General features: G+C 53.6%; 1 protein-coding gene across 1 annotated transcript; it reads left to right on the top strand.

The window, feature by feature from the left end:
- Positions 1-364: 364 nt before the first annotated feature.
- Positions 365-1,300, top strand: LOC309584055 (olfactory receptor 14J1-like; the record flags this gene model as incomplete). Its single annotated transcript, XM_082299959.1, has 1 exon — positions 365-1,300. The coding sequence occupies one exon, from the start codon at positions 365-367 to the stop codon at positions 1,298-1,300; it is 936 nt and encodes a 311-aa protein (XP_082156085.1).
- Positions 1,301-16,441: the final 15,141 nt, after the last annotated feature.

Here is a 16,441-nt window from a genome sequence, read left to right on the forward strand (position 1 = left end):
AGAAATCAGCACAGGGTCCCTTCCAGGTAGCGTCAGCATCGCTTTTGCAGCCTCCTCAGGGGTGCTCGGACTTTGGCATCAGAGCCTGCATAGCCAGAGCTGCCCCTGGGCAGTGGCCTGGGCTGGGAGGGGTCTGCAGGGCAGAGCTGAGCCCCCAGGGCCGGGCTGGGCTCTGGCAGCACTGGCAGGGCCCAGGCCTGGGCACAGGGAGCAGCTGCTGGCAGGGACAGCCCCAGGCAGCAGAGCCCTGGGCAGGCAGTGGGGGGAAAGTGCCACCAAGCTGGGCTGGGATGTTGAAAGTCCTCTGCAAAGCCAACTATTCCATGATTACTTTTTCACAGATGCCCATGGCCAGAGGCAGCAAATGTCCAACAGCAGCTCCATCAGCCACTTCCTCCTGCTGCCATTGGCAGACACGCGGCAGCTGCAGCTCCTGCACTTCTGCCTCTTCCTGGGCATCTCCCTGGCTGCCCTCCTGGGCAACGGCCTCATCATCAGCGCCGTAGCCTGCGGCCAGCACCTGCACAGCCCCATGTTCTTCTTCCTGCTCAACCTGGCCCTCACCGACCTGGGCTCCATCTGCACCACTGTCCCCAAAGCCATGCACAATTCCCTCTGGGGCACCAGCCACATCTCCTACTCAGCATGTGCTGCTCAGCTCTTTTGCTTTCTGTTCTTCATCACAGCAGAGTATTGTCTCCTCACCATCATGTGCTACGACCGCTATGTGTCCATCTGCAAAGCCCTGCACTACGGGACCCTCCTGGGCAGCAGAGCTTGTGCCCACATGGCAGCAGCTGCCTGGGCCAGTGCCTTTCTCAATGCTCTGCTGCACACGGCCAATACATTTTCCCTGCCCCTGTGCCAGGGCAATGCCCTGGGCCAGTTCTTCTGTGAAATCCCACACATCCTCAAGCTCTCCTGCTCACACTCCTACCTCCCGGAACTTGGGCTCATCGCTGTCAGTGTCTGTTTGCTATTTGGCTGTTTTGTGTTCATGGTTTTCTCCTATGTGCAGATCTTCAGGGCCGTGCTGAGGATCCCCTCGGAGCAGGGACAAAGGCACAAAGCCTTTTCCACGTGCCTCCCTCACCTGGCCGTGCTCTCCCTGTTTCTCAGCACTGTCATTTTTGCCTACCTGAAGCTCCCCTCCATCTCCTCCCCGTCCCTGGATCTGGCCCTGTCACTTCTGTACTCGGTGCTGCCTCCAGCCCTGAACCCCCTCATCTACAGCCTGAGGAACCAGGAGCTCAAGGCTGCAGTGTGGACACTGATTGCTGGACGGTTTAAGAAACATTAAACTGGTTGCCAAGTTCTGCAAATGACTTGTAATAAAACTTGTCTTTGATAGTTCTTGTTGGTTTGGTTCTGGGGATTTTTTCTGTCTTCACTTATTTATTGTTTTCCACAAAGCAAGGACAATCTTTCTTCCGTTTCTCCTTTTGTTTCTCTCCACCTTGGCTGTGGCCCCAGCCTGTGTCAATGAGGAGCTGTGCTCTCGGTGCCTTTAAATGAACTCAAGGATGTGCCAGCAAAGTTTCCAGCAGAGATGCCCCTTTAGTTGCCTTGTGTGGAGCTGCAGCAGCAATGTCTGTGTGCAGAGCTGGGGGCAGATCAGGGGGGCACAGCAGCTGTGGCACGGGAGCAGCAGCCCTTGGTGCTGCCAGTGCTGCTCCCGTGCCACTGCCCCGCTGCCCTCCTGCCCCTCGTGTTGCTGCAGGGCCTGAGTGCTCTGGGGCTCGCTCCCAGCCCTGGGCTGGCAGTGCCGGGGCTGCAGCAGGGACAGGCCATGGGCACTGCTGGGGCAGCGCTGACGCCTCAGGGCAGGGCCTGGGGGCTCCAGGCTCCTTGCCCGGGCTCTCTCAAGAGCACGCCCAGGCCAGTGCTCAGCAGAGAAAACCCCCATGAGCAGCCCCAGGGTGGCCGTGGGCAGGGTGGGGGCAACCAGCAGGGCTGGTGCTCTGCAGGGTCCCTGGGGGAGCCGGGAAGGAGCAGCAGAGCAGGGGCTGATCCATCCCCCCTGCGCTGGACACCCCCGGGCAGCGTCCCAGAGCGGCCTCATGCAGCTGCCAGCAACATCCCCCCTCTGCAGCCCTGGCCTCTGCCCAGCTCCCAGAGGGGCTGGATCCTTGCAGGCACACACACGGCAGGACTGGCTCAGGAGCCCCTGTTTGCACTGCACAGCCCAGGCGTGAGCACCCCACGCTGTTGCTGTGGGGAGATGAACCTGAGTGAGCACAAATGCCATCAGCCCCTGGAGGCCAGCAAGGGCTGGGGGACGGCAGGGAAACCTCTCAGCTTTGTCGGGGCCTCTCAAGTCAGCCACAGAGTTTGTTCCCATCAGCTCTGAGTTTCCTGTCCCACTGCAGACGTTGTTGCTCAGAGCCAGGGCTGCCTGGCAGCCACCCCCAAAGAGCCCTGAGCATTTCCTTTGCTTCACCTTTGCTTTCTTTCCTCTCTCCTGCTCCACATTTCTTGCTCTTGCCCATCCCTGTCCCCTCCCCTGCAAACAGCCCAGTCCTGTTTGCCCTTTCCTCTCTGGCCCCACTCCCCGTTGCAGTTCCTGCCTTGGCACCACGGGAACGTCCCTTGGGGAGCAGGATCATCCTACAAGTGCTGCAGGAATTGTCTGCAGGGCCCTGCAGTGCCTCGAGCTGTTCCCTTGCCAGAGGCACCACAGGCCAGGGGGGCACATCTGGGCTGCTGTGTCTGGCTGTGGGGCTCCCTGTTGTGGGGCAGGGAGGAGGAGCTGGAGAGGCTCTGCAGGACTGACAGGATGGGCTTTGGGGCCCGTGTGGAGAAGCTGAGGGACAGGGGCTGCTGGACCTTCTGAAGAGGAGGCCCAGGGCTCATCCTGCAGCTGCTTCAAGGGGGGTTTCAGAGAATCCCAGAATCAACCGGGCTGGAAAAGACCTTGGACATCATCAAGCCCAAGCCGTGCCCTGACACCTCCTTGTCTCCCCTGAGCCTCCTCTTCTCCAGGATAAACAACCCCAGCTCCCTCAGCCACTCCTCACAGCACTTGTGCTCCAGACCCCTCACCAGCCTTGTTGCCCTTCTCTGGACACGCTCCAGCCCCTCAATGTCCTTCCTAAATTGGGGGCCCAGAACTGGACACAGCACTCGAGGTGCGGCCTCACCAGTGCCCAGTCCAGGGGAAGAATCCCTGCCCTGGTCCTGCTGGCCATTCCATTCCTGATCCAGGCCAGGAGCCAATGGCCTTCTTGGCCACGTGGGCACACTGCTGCCTCATGTCCAGCCTGCTGTCCATCAGTGCCCCCAGGTCCCTTTCTGCCTGGCCGCTGTCCAACCACTCTGTCCCCAGCCTGTAGCGCTGCAGGGGTTGTTGTGGCCAAAGTGCAGGACCTGGCACTTGGTCTTGTTGAAGCTCCCATGGTTGGATTTGGGCCCTGGATCCAGCCTGTGCAGGTCCCTGTGCAGAGCCCTCCTACCCTCCAGCAGATCCACACTCGCACCCAGCTTGGTGTCATCTGCAGATTTGCTGGTGGTGGACTCAATGCCCTCATCCAGATCATCAGTGAAGACACTGAAATCCACACTTGGGGAGCTCATCCAGCAGCTCCCTCATCCCCCTAGGATGGATCCCATCTGCTCCCAGAGACACCTGTGAGCATCTGAGGGGCTCAGCAGTCACCAGCTGCTTCCTCCTGCATTACAGGGGCTGTTCTGCTCCCTGTCCCCATCTACCAGCCCAGAAGACTACTTGTCCTGAGGACGACCTGTCTTAATGTTGGAAACTGAGGCAAAGAAGGGGTTAAGTAGCTCAGCCTTTTCCTCATCTTTAGTTCCTAAATTCCCTCCCCCATCTAACAGAGAATGGAGGTTCTCCTTGCCCTTCCTTTTTCCATTAATGTGTTCATAAAAATATATTTTTTTTGTCCTTCACAGAAGTGGCCAGATCGAGTTCTAACTGGGCTTTTGCCTCTCTACTTTTTTTCCTACATGACCTAAAAACTCCCTTAAACATTTCCTGAGACCCCTGACCCTCCTTCCAAAGGTGATGCACCCTCTTTTTTCCCTTAGTGCCTTCAAAAGCTCCTTGCCCATCCAGGCTGTTTGTTTTCCTCCTTGGCTCATCTTTTGGCACACAGGGACAGTCTGTTCCTGCGCCTTCAAGATTTCTGTTCTGAAGCACTTCCATCTTTCCTGGACCCCTTTGTTTTTAAGGGCTGCTTCCCAAGGAACTCTACAAATAAGTCTCTTGAATCGGCCAAAGTCTGCTGTGGCTTTTGTGCAGGCGGACAGAACGGCACACACTTGTTGTAATCCAAAGTGGTAGAAGTTTTGATTTTCTCTCCTGCTATTCTTACACCTCTTCACAATGGCTGTGGCCTATTGAGATTGGCTGCTGAGCAAACAATGACAAGGCTGTCTAACAAGCAATGACCATTCAGGCAGTAAAACAATCAGCTGTACAAGCAAAGGTAGAGTTGCTACATATGATCCACAAGCTCTTCCTTGTACACTCTCAAGGTCCCATTACAAGAACATCCTCTCCTTGTGTCCAGAACATCTTCTCTCATGGATTATCTTCTTGGCCTTCTCTGTGGCTTTCACTGAAGCTGCAAAATGTCCCTGTCATATTCTCACGGGTCAATTCTGACTGTCTTTAGGTCTCATTCTGTGAGGCCCCAGTCCAGCTGTCAGCCTCATCAGCACAGCAGTGAGATTTGTGTCCCCTGGCTGTGGCTGCTGTCCCTGGCACTGAGGCCCATGAGCAGACACCAGTTCCTGCCAGCCCCAGGGCTTGTGGCCTCCTCCCACAGCCCACAGAGCTTTGGAGGGCTCCTGCTGCTCTCCTGCCCTCCCCATCCCACACCCCACATCCCAGTGCTGCGGGACAGCCACGAGCATCCTGTGAGGCCACCGATGCCCATTGCCAGGGGATGGGGTCAGGGCTTGGCTGTGCTGCTTGGTCAAGCCCAGGCAGGGCTTTCACAGCCCCATCCCAGAGCCCATTTCCCACCTGGAGCCGGGGGTGCCTCTGAGTTCTGCTTCCCCAGCCCCAGGGACGCTCTCCTTGTCTGCTCATTGCCCCCACGGTCTCTTGGCAGCGATGGCCTCAGTGGGGGCTGCTGACATCCTCAGCAACCTGGAGGTTGCTGCTCAATTTTACTTCTGCAGAGGCTTCTTCAGCCTTCAGCTCTTCAGGTCAGGAATTCAGTGCCAAAGGACCATTAACATTCAAAACACCCTAACAAGACAAGCCCAGGGAATCATTGAGGTCTCCAATTCCTTTGTGGTTAATTGGAGTGATTCCGGAAGTGTTTTCAAAGTGAACATATTATATTAAAAAATTAATGAAATAATAACTTTTCCCCAGTTTATTATTTTCCTGTTTATACATTAACAATTCAAAACACCCTGACAGGACAAGCCCCTGGGAATCATTTCTGCCTTCAATTCTTTTGTGGTTAATTAGACAGATTTCAGAAGTCTATTCAATGTGAATACACTGTGTTAACAATACAAGGAGAAATGATTTCTCTTCTGTGCCCTGTTTACCTTCTTCCTTTTATACACTGATATCGGGGATCTCCAGCTGATATTGATCCTGGCTCCTCCTAATGCAGTCTCAATAGATCTGAACATCAAGGCCCTTTATGGCTGACAATCAATCACACTTTGTCCCTACCCCCACCCCACCATTTCCCTCATCCAACCCCTGGCACTCAGAGCAGCCTCGTGCAAATCTGAGCTTCCTCCACTCCCACTGAGGGACAGGACTGAGCAAGTGTCCCCAGGTTCCAGTCAGAGCAGAACACTGCAGGCAGTGATGACAGGGGGGACAAGCAAGGGAAAGGTGTCTCTGATGCTGAGCAAAGCTGGATGTGTTTCAGGAATGCAAAGGGCCAAGGCCTGAGCCCCAGCCCCTGGCAAGGCAGATCCTGTCCCTCCCTCAGTGCTCAGGGCTCTTGCCGGGGCACTGGGATGTGGGGATGGGCAGTGCCCAGGGCAGCACCATGGGGCGGCCCCTGCCAGGCTGCTGAGCAGGGACAAGGAGGCCCTGAGGCCCCAGGGCTGCAAGGGTCCCTTGTCTCCTGCTGGCCTCAGGGCCAGGGCCAGCAGCCGTGGCCCAAGTGCTGCACAAGTTGGCTCTGTCAGGGCCTTGCAGCTGCTGCCCATCCCTCTGCCCTCTCCAGCCCACGCTGTGCCACGCTGTCCCTGCCCTGCGCCTCTGTCCCTGCAGGCTGTCCTCATCCCCCCGGCTGCCCCACCTGGCTGGCCCCTTCCTTTGCTGGCAGCTCTGCCTCCTGCCTGCCTCTGCCTTGGCACACAAAGCCTTGCGCTTGATACCAAAATGGTTCATTCCATTTTTACCGTGTCTGTGAACTTTTAGCAGAGGAACAAGGCATGCAGGGGCTGCTTTCCCAGCAGGGACGGCTGGAAGAGAAGAAGAAGGCACCTGGCTCAAGGGCGCAGTGCTAGAAAAAACAAGGACTGAATCTGGGAACTTGGGGTGGGTTTTAAGGAAATGGGTGAATTATAATACGCATGTAGTGACTGTATGTGAGCAACACACTTGTAGAGTCACATGTCCACGTAAGGTTAGGAGTTATCCCCTGCTGGAGCTCAGGCCTGAATAAATGATGCTCTCTTTAACACCAAATTAGTGTTAAGGAGTCTTATGCTGATATTTTGGAGATTTGGTGACAGCAGGGCCTCACAGAACCAAGGAGTCAACAGTGACACTGTGGAACCCCATGGAACCAATGGTCCATTGTCATAGTGCAGATCCAAGGATCCCTGGTGGCACTGTGGAACCAAGGAGATGGTTGCTGACAGTATGAACGCTCATGGAACCATGAGCCACTGTGACACAGAGTGGCCACATGGAGCCAATGGGCCATTGCGTCTCTGCAGATCCAAGGAGACCCTTGTGACTGAGGAACCTCATGGAACCAAGGGTCCATTGTGACACTGTGGGATCCTGTGGAACCAAGGGGACCACAGTGACATTGCGGGGCTTCATGGAACAATGGAGACCATGATGACACTTTGGGACCCACTGGAACCATGGGGCCATTGTGACACTGCAGAGCCTCCTATAACCAAGGGGCCATTATAGCACGGCAGGGCCTCATGGAATCAAGGGGACCATTGTGACCCTGAGGGGCTCCATGGGACCAAGGGTCCATTCTGACACCGTGGATCCAAGGAGACCATTGTTACACTAAAGGGCATCATGGAAGCAAGGAAGCCATTGTCAGGAAAATTAACCCAAAACCACCAGAGTTTTATGTCCACAAAGGAAATAGAGGAGTCCCATTACTGTATTTGAATAAAGGGAGAGGCCATGGGGCATTCCCCTGGGGTCTGTCAAGTTGTTAGAGGATGCGGCCTCCTTTCTCTCCTGATTTCCTGGCTGCATTTCCCTCTCTCTTTGCCCATTGGCTGAGGTACTTGAGAGGTACAGACTTCCCAAATCGCTTAACACAGACCCCATCTAATGTATACCCCTCCCTTTTTTTTTCCTATGGAATTTATGGTTCTTCCCATTGCTTCTTTCATCTCTCAGTATCCATCATTACCTATCAGCAGACCCCACTGTTTGTAAAAACAAATCCCTCTCACTCCTTTCATCAATCAGTGGAATTGCTCCCACTGTTTCTTTGACCTCTCAGTATCAGGATTTTACCTATGAGCAGACCCACAGTTTGTTTGTAAAGACAAATTGATCTCATTCCTTTCACCACTGTGAGCCAGTGGGGCTTCATGGAACCATGCAGACCATTGTGACACTTGGAGGCCTCGTGGAACCTAAGGACCATTGTGGCCCTGCAGGGCCTTGTGGAACCAAGGGCACAACAGTGACACTGTGAGGCTCCAAGGGACCAAGGGGGCATTCTCACACTGCAGAACCAAGGGTCCATTGAGGCACAGTAGGGCCTCATGAAACCAAAGGGTCATTTTGACACTTTGAGGCCTTGTGAAACCAAAGGACCCTTGTGGCATTTCAGGGCCTTGTGGAACCAAGGCGACCATAGTGACACTGTGGGGCTCAATGGAACCAAGGGGCCCTTGTGACACTGTGGGGTCTCATGGAACCAATGGTCGACTGTGACACTGCAGGGCCTTATGGAATCACAGAGACTGTTGTGACACCACAGGCCCCATTGAACCAAGGGGCCATTGTGACACTTTGCTGCCCCACGGAACCAAGGAGTCCATTGTGACACTACAAGGCCTCAGGGAAGCAAGGAACCATTGCGACACTATGGGACCTCCTCGGGCCAAGGGGCCGTTGTGTCACTGTGTGGCACCATGGAACCAAGGAGAGCATTGTGACACTACAGGGCCCCATGGAACTAAGGATTCATGTAACGGTGTGGGGACTCATGGAATCAAAGGTCCATTGTGATATTGCGGGGCCTCATGGAATTCTGAAGACCATTATGACACTTCAAGGCCTCCTTGAATCAAGGGGCTCTGCAGGACCTTGTGGAACCAAGGAACCTTCTGACATTGTGAATCCCCATGGAACCAAGAGTCCATTGTGATACTGTGGTACCAAGGAGACCCCTGTGACACTGCAAGGCCCCATGGAAGCATGGGGGGAACCATTGGGACACTGTGGGGCCCCATGGAAACAAGAGGCCAGTGTGACACAGCGAGGCCTCATGGAACCAAGGACCAAATATGACACCAACATTGTGACACTGTGGGGCCCCGTGGATCCGAGGGAACAGGTAACAGGTGTGGTTGGCTTGGCCCGACTGCTCCAAGTGACCTTGGCATGTCAAGGGTCTCTTTCATGTGCCCCTGAAACCCTGGGGCTCTGGGCTTTCCTTCAAAGGGAAAAGAACTGTTCTTCTCATCCAGGTGCCCATGGCCCAAATGAGATTCTGCCTCCAAAATTCCCTATATCCAGGGATTGCTCCCAGACAAAAGCTGCCATTACCAACAAGTCTGGCTGCCTTTGACTTCCTGAGTGCTGGCTCTCACCTGCCTTCACACACTGGGGCTCTGGGCTTTCCTTCCTATAGAAAAGAACCGTCCCTCCTGTGCAGGCACCCATGGCCAAAACTGGTACTTCTCCTCCAAAATTGCCTATATGCAAGGGTTTCTCCCAGACAAAAGCTGCCAGGACAGACAGCTCTGGCTGGCCTTGGCCTCTGGTTGTTGCCTCTAATCTGCCCCTGAAACACCAGGGCTCTGTGCTTTCCTTCCTATGGGAAAGAACTGGCCTTCCCATCCAGGTGTTGGGAGAGTCCCAGACTGGTCAGGCTCAGCAGGGAAGGGCATGTGGCAAATCCTCCTGCAGCCATTGCAGGCCCTGGCAGGACAAGGCAGGGATTGCAGAAGCCCTGTGGGAGGGAAAAGAAGAGCATGTTGTGTGGCCAGACTCCAGCCAGGCCTGTGCCAGGCTCTGCTGGGGTCTCCTCAGAGCCAGGTTGGTGGGAGCTGGGCTGAAGAAGTGGAACATGGGGTGGGTGGGAATTGGGCTGAACAATGAGGGTCAAATGTCAGCCATGGTCCAGAGTCCTCTTGGCAGCCACTCCCTGGTGCCATCCCTCAGTGGTCAGCCCTTGAGCACCACTGGGGAACATTTCTATTCTCTCTACAATGGGATGAAATGCACTTTCAATGCCTTTGTGGATGCTGCCAAGTTGCAGGGAGTCTGTGACCAAACTCATCTAGTTAATGGTGACTGCAAAACATAATTGGGCCAGAGGAATGAGTTGGATACATTTGTCTTGCCTTCAGGTGCCAACCAAGCCACAAGAAATGGAAGAAAATACTTATATATCAGAAGAAAGGCAGTTCAATAGGGAAAAAGACCAAAACCCAACCAAAAATACCAAAGCAAAACCCACCCACAACCACACAAAAACGCCACAAACAAACCAACCACAAAAAGCAAAAACCACAAACAGAGGCAAAGCAACTGCACAGGAAATCTCCTATCAGTGGAAAATGTTCAACCACCTTGTGGCAGGAGAGGGTTCTGTATGTGTAGGTGCTGTTTGAAAGAAAAATGTCTTACAATAGAAATTAATGTCCTCCACCTCCTGCTTGTGGCAGTTTCTTGCTGATCATGGTGTGAAATGGAATGGAACATCCCTTGGGTCAGTCCAGCCCAGCTGTCCCATCCCTGTTCCTTTGGGAACACTTGCCCACCCCAAGCCCATTGGCTGGGAGGGGTTGCAGACACCCCTCATGTGGGGCGAGCACTGTGACAAGGACAGTAGGACAGAACAACATTAACTCTGATCAAGGACAGTAGGACAGAACAGCACAGCCTTGGAGAAATAGATAGGACTTGTGATAAGGGCTACACCTATGTCCAATAAAGTCCAAGGAAGTGGGCATAGCTAATGAATATGTAATCAGTGTGTCTGATATAAACTCTGTTCACTCCATGCTCAGTGCACTCACATGCATGAAGGATCACCCGAGTGACCACCATGCTGTAATAAAGAATAGCTGCTTTCAAATCCTCCAAACTGTGTGAGAAGGTTTCTCTCCAGCAGATTTCAGTAGCAGTGGTGCCCTTGACTCCATGATGCCCCACAGGTTCACAATGGCTCCTTGGTTTCAGGAGGCCCTGCTGTATAACAATGGAGCCTTGGTTCTCTTAGGGTCCATACTGTCCAAATGGCCTCCTTGGTTCAGCTCTGCCACAATGCTCTCCTTGGTTCCACGAGGCCTTGGCGTATCACAACAGCCCCTTGGTTCCATGAAGTGCCGTAGTGTCCCCGTGGTCTCTTGGATCCGCAGTATCGCAATTGGTTACAAGCAGCCCCGCTGTGTCACAATGAATATTTGGTTCCACAGGGCCCCTCAGTGTCACAATGGCCCCTTGGTTCCATGAGGCCTCGCTGTATAACAATGGCCCCTTGGTTCCATGAGGTTTGTACTGTCAACAATGGTCTCCTTGGTTCTGCAGTGTGAAAATGGCCTCTTGGTTGCATAAGGTTCCTCCATGTGGCCTCCTTGGCTCCATGAGGTTCTGCAGTGTCACAATGTCCCATAGTTTCCACGAGCTTCATTACTATCAATACTGTCCTTTTTTCTATTGAGGCCCACAGTGTCACAATGGCTCCTTGGCTTCATGTGGACCCCTGTGTCACAATGGTCTCCTTGGTTCCATAAGGCCCCACAGTGTCACAATGGAGCCTTGTTTCCATGAGGTTCTGTGCTGTCACTATTGATGCCATGAGCCTGCAGTGTCACAATGGCTCCTTGGTTCCATGATTCCCCATGGTGTCACTAAGTCAAGGTTCTAAAAGGTTAAAATTCTACCTAAGGATTAGGAGAAATTTTTATAATTAAGTTATTGAGTAGAAAAAAAAAGGTAAGTTAATGATTAGTGGATGCCTAAGCCAGAGCTAAGTGATATATTATTTACCATTATATTTTGTTTAAGATTTTGTTTGTAGGAGGAAACAGAATAAATGAACTCTCATCAAAACAAACTGAAACTAATTGAAACCAATGGAACCAGGAACAGCACCTGGGTTTCATAATAATTAATCAAAAGTAGGAGATCTTGGGCTGCACCAAGAGGTCATGAAGGCCTGCCAACAGCAAGAAGGTAAAAAGGTCACTGTGAGGAAGACATTCCTGACTTCATCTTTCAGGACCACTGACCCAATTCGAGACCACCGACCCAATTCAAGAGAGAAACTGCACATGCGTGAAAGACCAATGATCTCATTTTAATATGAAGCAGAGGATGGGAGGTGCTGGGGTCATACATATGTAGAAGATGTAAAACTTTGAGTAATAAATAGAGAACAAAGAACCTTGTACTTGGCTGGCATGTCTTTAGGAGGCTGCTCCCATGCTGCCCGCCTGTGCCTGAATAAACAGACCAATTTCTACCTTTAATTAGTTAGAGGGTCTTTTGTCCGTGGATATCGGGATTTAACGAATCACGGATACATTCCAGAGAGGGGGCTGTGAGGTCAGAGAGGGGCTGTGTGATGTCCCAGAGGGGGCTGTGTCACAGAGGCACCTCTGTGGCTGTGTGTGATAGAGGCACAGAGCAGGAGTGATGTCAGAAAGGGGCTGTGTGATATCACAGAATGGGTTGTGGGAGGTCACAGAGTGGGCTCTGACACCACAGAGTGGGTTATGTGAGGTCATTGAGCAGCTCCGACATCATAGAGGGGACTGTGTGACATCACAGAGCAGTTGTATGACATCAGAGAGCAGGCTTGGACATGCCAGGGCAGCTGTGGGACATAACAGAGTGGGCTGTGATATCCCAGGGTGGCTGTGAGACATCGCAGAGCATGCCGTGGCATCACAGAGAGGGCTGTGAAATCCTAGAGCAAACTGTGATATCAGAGTGGGCTGTGACATCACAGGGGGGCTGTGTGACATCACAGAGAGGCTGTGGGAGGTCACTGGGTTGGTCACTCTGCTCCAGCCCCCCTCAAATTTCCACCCCCCAGAGAAGTCTCCCGTGCTACTCATGCAGAGCAGGGTCCCCTCTCCCCCCAGCTCCCTCCTGTCCCCCAGCGCTGCAGCCTCCCCCAAGGATGTTCCACAAATCAACCCCAGAGCTGGACATGGGGAAAAGGGGCCGGGGCTGTGTGACCAGGACATCAAGGACGTGCATTATCCCGGTCACTGTGGCCTGGTTTGGGTTCCCCAGGGCAGCAAAGATGTCTGTCTGGCAGCTGGAGCAGGGTTAGGGAAGGGCCTCCAAGCTGGGGCTGGAGCCCTTTGGCTCTGAAGAGAGGCTGAGGGAGCTGGCCTTGTCCAGCCCCAAGAAGGCAAGGCTGAGGGGCTCCTCATCCCAGCCTGGCAGTGCCACCCAGGAGGTGATGGAGAACACAGAGCCAGGCTCTTCCCCGGGGGCCTGGTGGGAGACAAAAGCCAATGGGTGGCAGGGGAATGAGGGGAGGTTCAGCCAGGACATGAGGAAGCCTTTGTTCCCATGGGCTCAGCCAGGTGCTGAGATGCTGCCCCATTCCTGTCCTTTGGGATTTTCCAATCCAGAGCAAATCAAGCCTTGGTCTGAGCCAGTTTCTGCCAGGTTGGGCTGCAGACTTGCTGAGGTCCCTTCCAACCTCAGCTCTCTGATGATCTCAGGACGATGCTGCTCCCTGTTTCAGACTGGAGCAGAGCAGATGTTTATGGGACAGGAGCCCTCCGGGGCTGTCAAGGACCTGCAGCTTGCGAGGTGCATGAGCACATCCTCATTAGCTGGGTCATTTGAGTGCTTTTAGGAAATGGCAAATTTTCCCACCAGGAGAGAACAGGAATTTCCAGGAAGTGTACGGATGGCAGGAGAAGAAACACTGATCTTCCCCTCTCCTTGTGTTACCACTATTCTGTCTATTATTTCATGTCCCTCTTCACTCAGGTGTTTCCACCTCTCCTGTTGAATGGCCATGTCTAAGGACATCTCTTCACCAGAGCAGCAGGATCTGTGTCCTTCCCATTGCTCCCAGATTTCCTCCTCCAGTTCCTCTCTAGTTCATTCCAGTGCCTCTCCATTGACTGCCTTCACACTTGGAGCATCAGGGAGTTTCCCAGACTTTCTGAAGTTTAAATAACTCATCAGTCAACACCTTAATTGTGTTTCTATCTTTTAGAATCACCTTTTCTTATGTCTTGGTATAAAACTATTCCTTTACAGAAATCCCTTGAGAATGGTGGAAAATTCAGATGTTGCTGGGACCTCTCTCAAAGCTGAGGGAAGAGATTTGATGTTTTTTAAATTGTATCATGTTTCCATTTTTTGATGTGGGCCATGAAGAGAAACTTTCTGTGCCTCTGGGTCTCAGCAGTTCCTGACCCCCAAAGGACACAAACCTGATGAGTTGTGGTTCCCACTCCAGTGGTGACACTCAGACCTCCCTCCATACCCAGAGCAGAGCTCCCCTGTCCCAGAAAGTCCCAGAAAGTCCCTGGCAATGGAGGGATGAAGGGAACAGGACAGGCTGTGGGGATCAGGGGCAGGGCCCAGCCAGGGATTTGGGGTGGTTGTGAGCCCAGGGCAGGACCCGGCCCTCGGCCTTGGTGAACCTCATCCAGCTGTCCTGGGCCCATCGCTGCAGCCTGTCCAGGTCCCTCTGCAGAGCTTCCTGCCCTCCAGCACAGCCACACTCCCAGCCAGCCTGGGGTCACCTGGGACCTGGCTGAGGGTGCCCTCGATGCCCTCGTCCAGATCAGCAAGAAAGAGATTGAACTGAGCTGGCCCCAATGCTGAGCCCTGGGGCCAGCTCTGGATGTGACTCCATTCCCCAGCAGCCCTTGGGCTGGACTTCTGTTTTTTATGGAGCTGTGCCTTCCCTTGGTTCTGTTTGCTAACAAGAAATGAACATCCCTCTGTGTCTCGGGCAGCTCCTTCTCCAAGGAGAGCAGGTGGGAGTTGGTGCCAAGGAGCTGAAAGCTGCAGGCACAGCCTGGAGTGGAGGAAGCTCAGATTTGCACGAGGCTGCTCTGAGTGCCAGGGGTTGGATGAGGGAAATGGTGGGGTGGGGGTAGGGACAAAGTGTGATTGATTGTCAGCCATAAAGGGCCTTGATGTTCAGATCTATTCCGACTGCATTAGGAGGAGCCAGGATCAATATCAGCTGGAGATCCCCGATATCAGTGTATAAAAGGAAGAAGGTAAACAGGGCACAGAAGAGAAATCATTTCTCCTTGTATTGTTACCACAGTACATTCACTTTGAATAGACTTCTGAAATCTGTCTAATTAACCACAAAAGAATTGAAGGCAGAAATGATTCCCAGGGGCTTGTCCTGTTAGGGTGTTTTGAATTGTTAATGTATAAACAGGAAAAGAATAAACTGTGGAACAAAGATACTATTTCATTAATTTTTTAATATAATATGTTCACTTTGAAAACACTTCCGGAATCGCTCTAATTAACCACAAAAGAATTGAAGACCTCAATGAATCCTGGGGGCTTGTCTTGTTAGGGTGTTTTGAATGTTAATGGTCCTTTGGCACTGAATTCCTGACCTGAAGAGCTGAAGGCTGAAGAAGCCTCTGCAGAAGTAAAATTCAGCAGCAACCACAGCCCCTGTAATGCAGCAGGAAGAAGCTGGTGACTGCTGAGCCCCTCAGATGCTCACAGGTGTCTCTGGGAGCAGATGGGATCCATCCTAGGGGGATGAGGGAGCTGCTGGATGAGCTCCTCAATCCACTCTCCATCATTTACCATCAGCCCTGGCTCACCAGGGAGCTCCCAGAGGACTGGAGGTGCCAATGTGAGCCCATCCACAAGAAGGGCTGGAAGGAGGATCTGGGCAACTCCAGGCCTGTCAGCCTGACCTCGGTGCCCGGCAAGGTTATGGAACAGATCACCCTGAGTGCCATCCCACGGCACCTACAGGGTGGCCGAGGGATCAGACCCAGCCAGCGTGGATTTCAGTGTCTTCACTGATGATCTGGATGAGGGCATTGAGTCCACCATCAGCAAATCTGCAGATGACACCAAGCTGGGTGCGAGTGTGGATCTGCTGGAGGGTAGGAGGGCTCTGCACAGGGACCTGCACAGGCTGGATCCAGGGCCCAAATCCAACCATGGGAGCTTCAACAAGACCAAGTGCCAGGTCCTGCACTTTGGCCACAACAACCCCTGCAGCGCTACAGGCTGGGGACAGAGTGGTTGGACAGCGGCCAGGCAGAAAGGGACCTGGGGGCACTGATGGACAGCAGGCTGGACATGAGCCAGCAGTGTGCCCACGTGGCCAAGAAGGCCAATGGCAGCTGGCCTGGATCAGGAATGGAGTGGCCAGCAGGACCAGGGCAGGGATTCTTCCCCTGGACTGGGCACTGGTGAGGCCGCACCTCAAGTGCTGTGTCCAGTTCTGGGCCCCCAATTTAGGAAGGACATTGAGGGGCTGGAGCATGTCCAGAGAAGGGCAACAAGGCTGGTGAGGGGTCTGGAGCACAAGTGCTGTGAGGAGTGGCTGAGGGAGCTGGGGTTGTTTATCCTGGAGAAGAGGAGGCTCAGGGGAGACAAGGAGGTGTCAGGGCACGGCTTGGGCTTGATGATGTCCAAGGTCTTTTCCAGCCCGGTTGATTCTGGGATTCTCTGAAACCCCCCTTGAAGCAGCTGCAGGATGAGCCCTGGGCCTCCTCTTCAGAAGGTCCAGCAGCCCCTGTCCCTCAGCTTCTCCACACGGGCCCCAAAGCCCATCCTGTCAGTCCTGCAGAGCCTCTCCAGCTCCTCCTCCCTGCCCCACAACAGGGAGCCCCACAGCCAGACACAGCAGCCCAGATGTGCCCCCCTGGCCTCTGGTGCCTCTGGCAAGGGAACAGCTCGAGGCACTGCAGGGCCCTGCAGACAATTCCTGCAGCACTTGTAGGATGATCCTGCTCCCCAAGGGATGTTCCCATGGTGCCAAGGCAGGAACTGCAATGGGGAGTGGGGCCAGAGAGGAAAGGGCAAACAGGGCTGGGCTGTTTGCAGGGGAGGGGACAGGGATGGGCAAGAGCAAGAAAT

The sequence above is a fragment of the Coloeus monedula genome (assembly GCF_965178545.1).
Source record: "Coloeus monedula genome assembly, chromosome: 35".
NCBI lineage: Eukaryota > Metazoa > Chordata > Aves > Passeriformes > Corvidae > Coloeus > Coloeus monedula.